The following is a 240-nucleotide window of genomic DNA, read 5'->3' on the forward strand; positions in this document are numbered from 1 at the left end:
CAATGATGAGCACGTGCGCAACGAGCTGGCCCGCATGAAGCAGGAGCCGGTGCGCACCGAGGACGGCCGCGCGATGGCCATTCGCATCCAGGCTTACGACTACCTGGAGTGTTCTGCCAAGACCAAGGAAGGTGTCCGGGAGGTCTTCGAGACAGCAACCCGGGCGGCCTTGCAGAAGCGCTACGGCACCCAGAACGGCTGCATCAACTGCTGCAAAGTCCTATAGGGTGCGGCCGGGGC

General features: G+C 63.8%; 1 protein-coding gene across 1 annotated transcript; it reads left to right on the top strand.

The window, feature by feature from the left end:
* Positions 1-4: 4 nt before the first annotated feature.
* Positions 5-237, top strand: LOC104403265 (rho-related GTP-binding protein RhoB; the record flags this gene model as incomplete). Its single annotated transcript, XM_010011339.1, has 1 exon — positions 5-237. A coding segment is annotated over one exon (222 nt), but the record flags the coding sequence as incomplete, so codon positions are not given.
* Positions 238-240: the final 3 nt, after the last annotated feature.

The sequence above is a fragment of the Nestor notabilis genome, unplaced genomic scaffold, assembly GCF_000696875.1.
Source record: "Nestor notabilis isolate BGI_N333 unplaced genomic scaffold, ASM69687v1 scaffold25843, whole genome shotgun sequence".
NCBI classification, from domain to species: Eukaryota; Metazoa; Chordata; class Aves; order Psittaciformes; family Psittacidae; genus Nestor; species Nestor notabilis.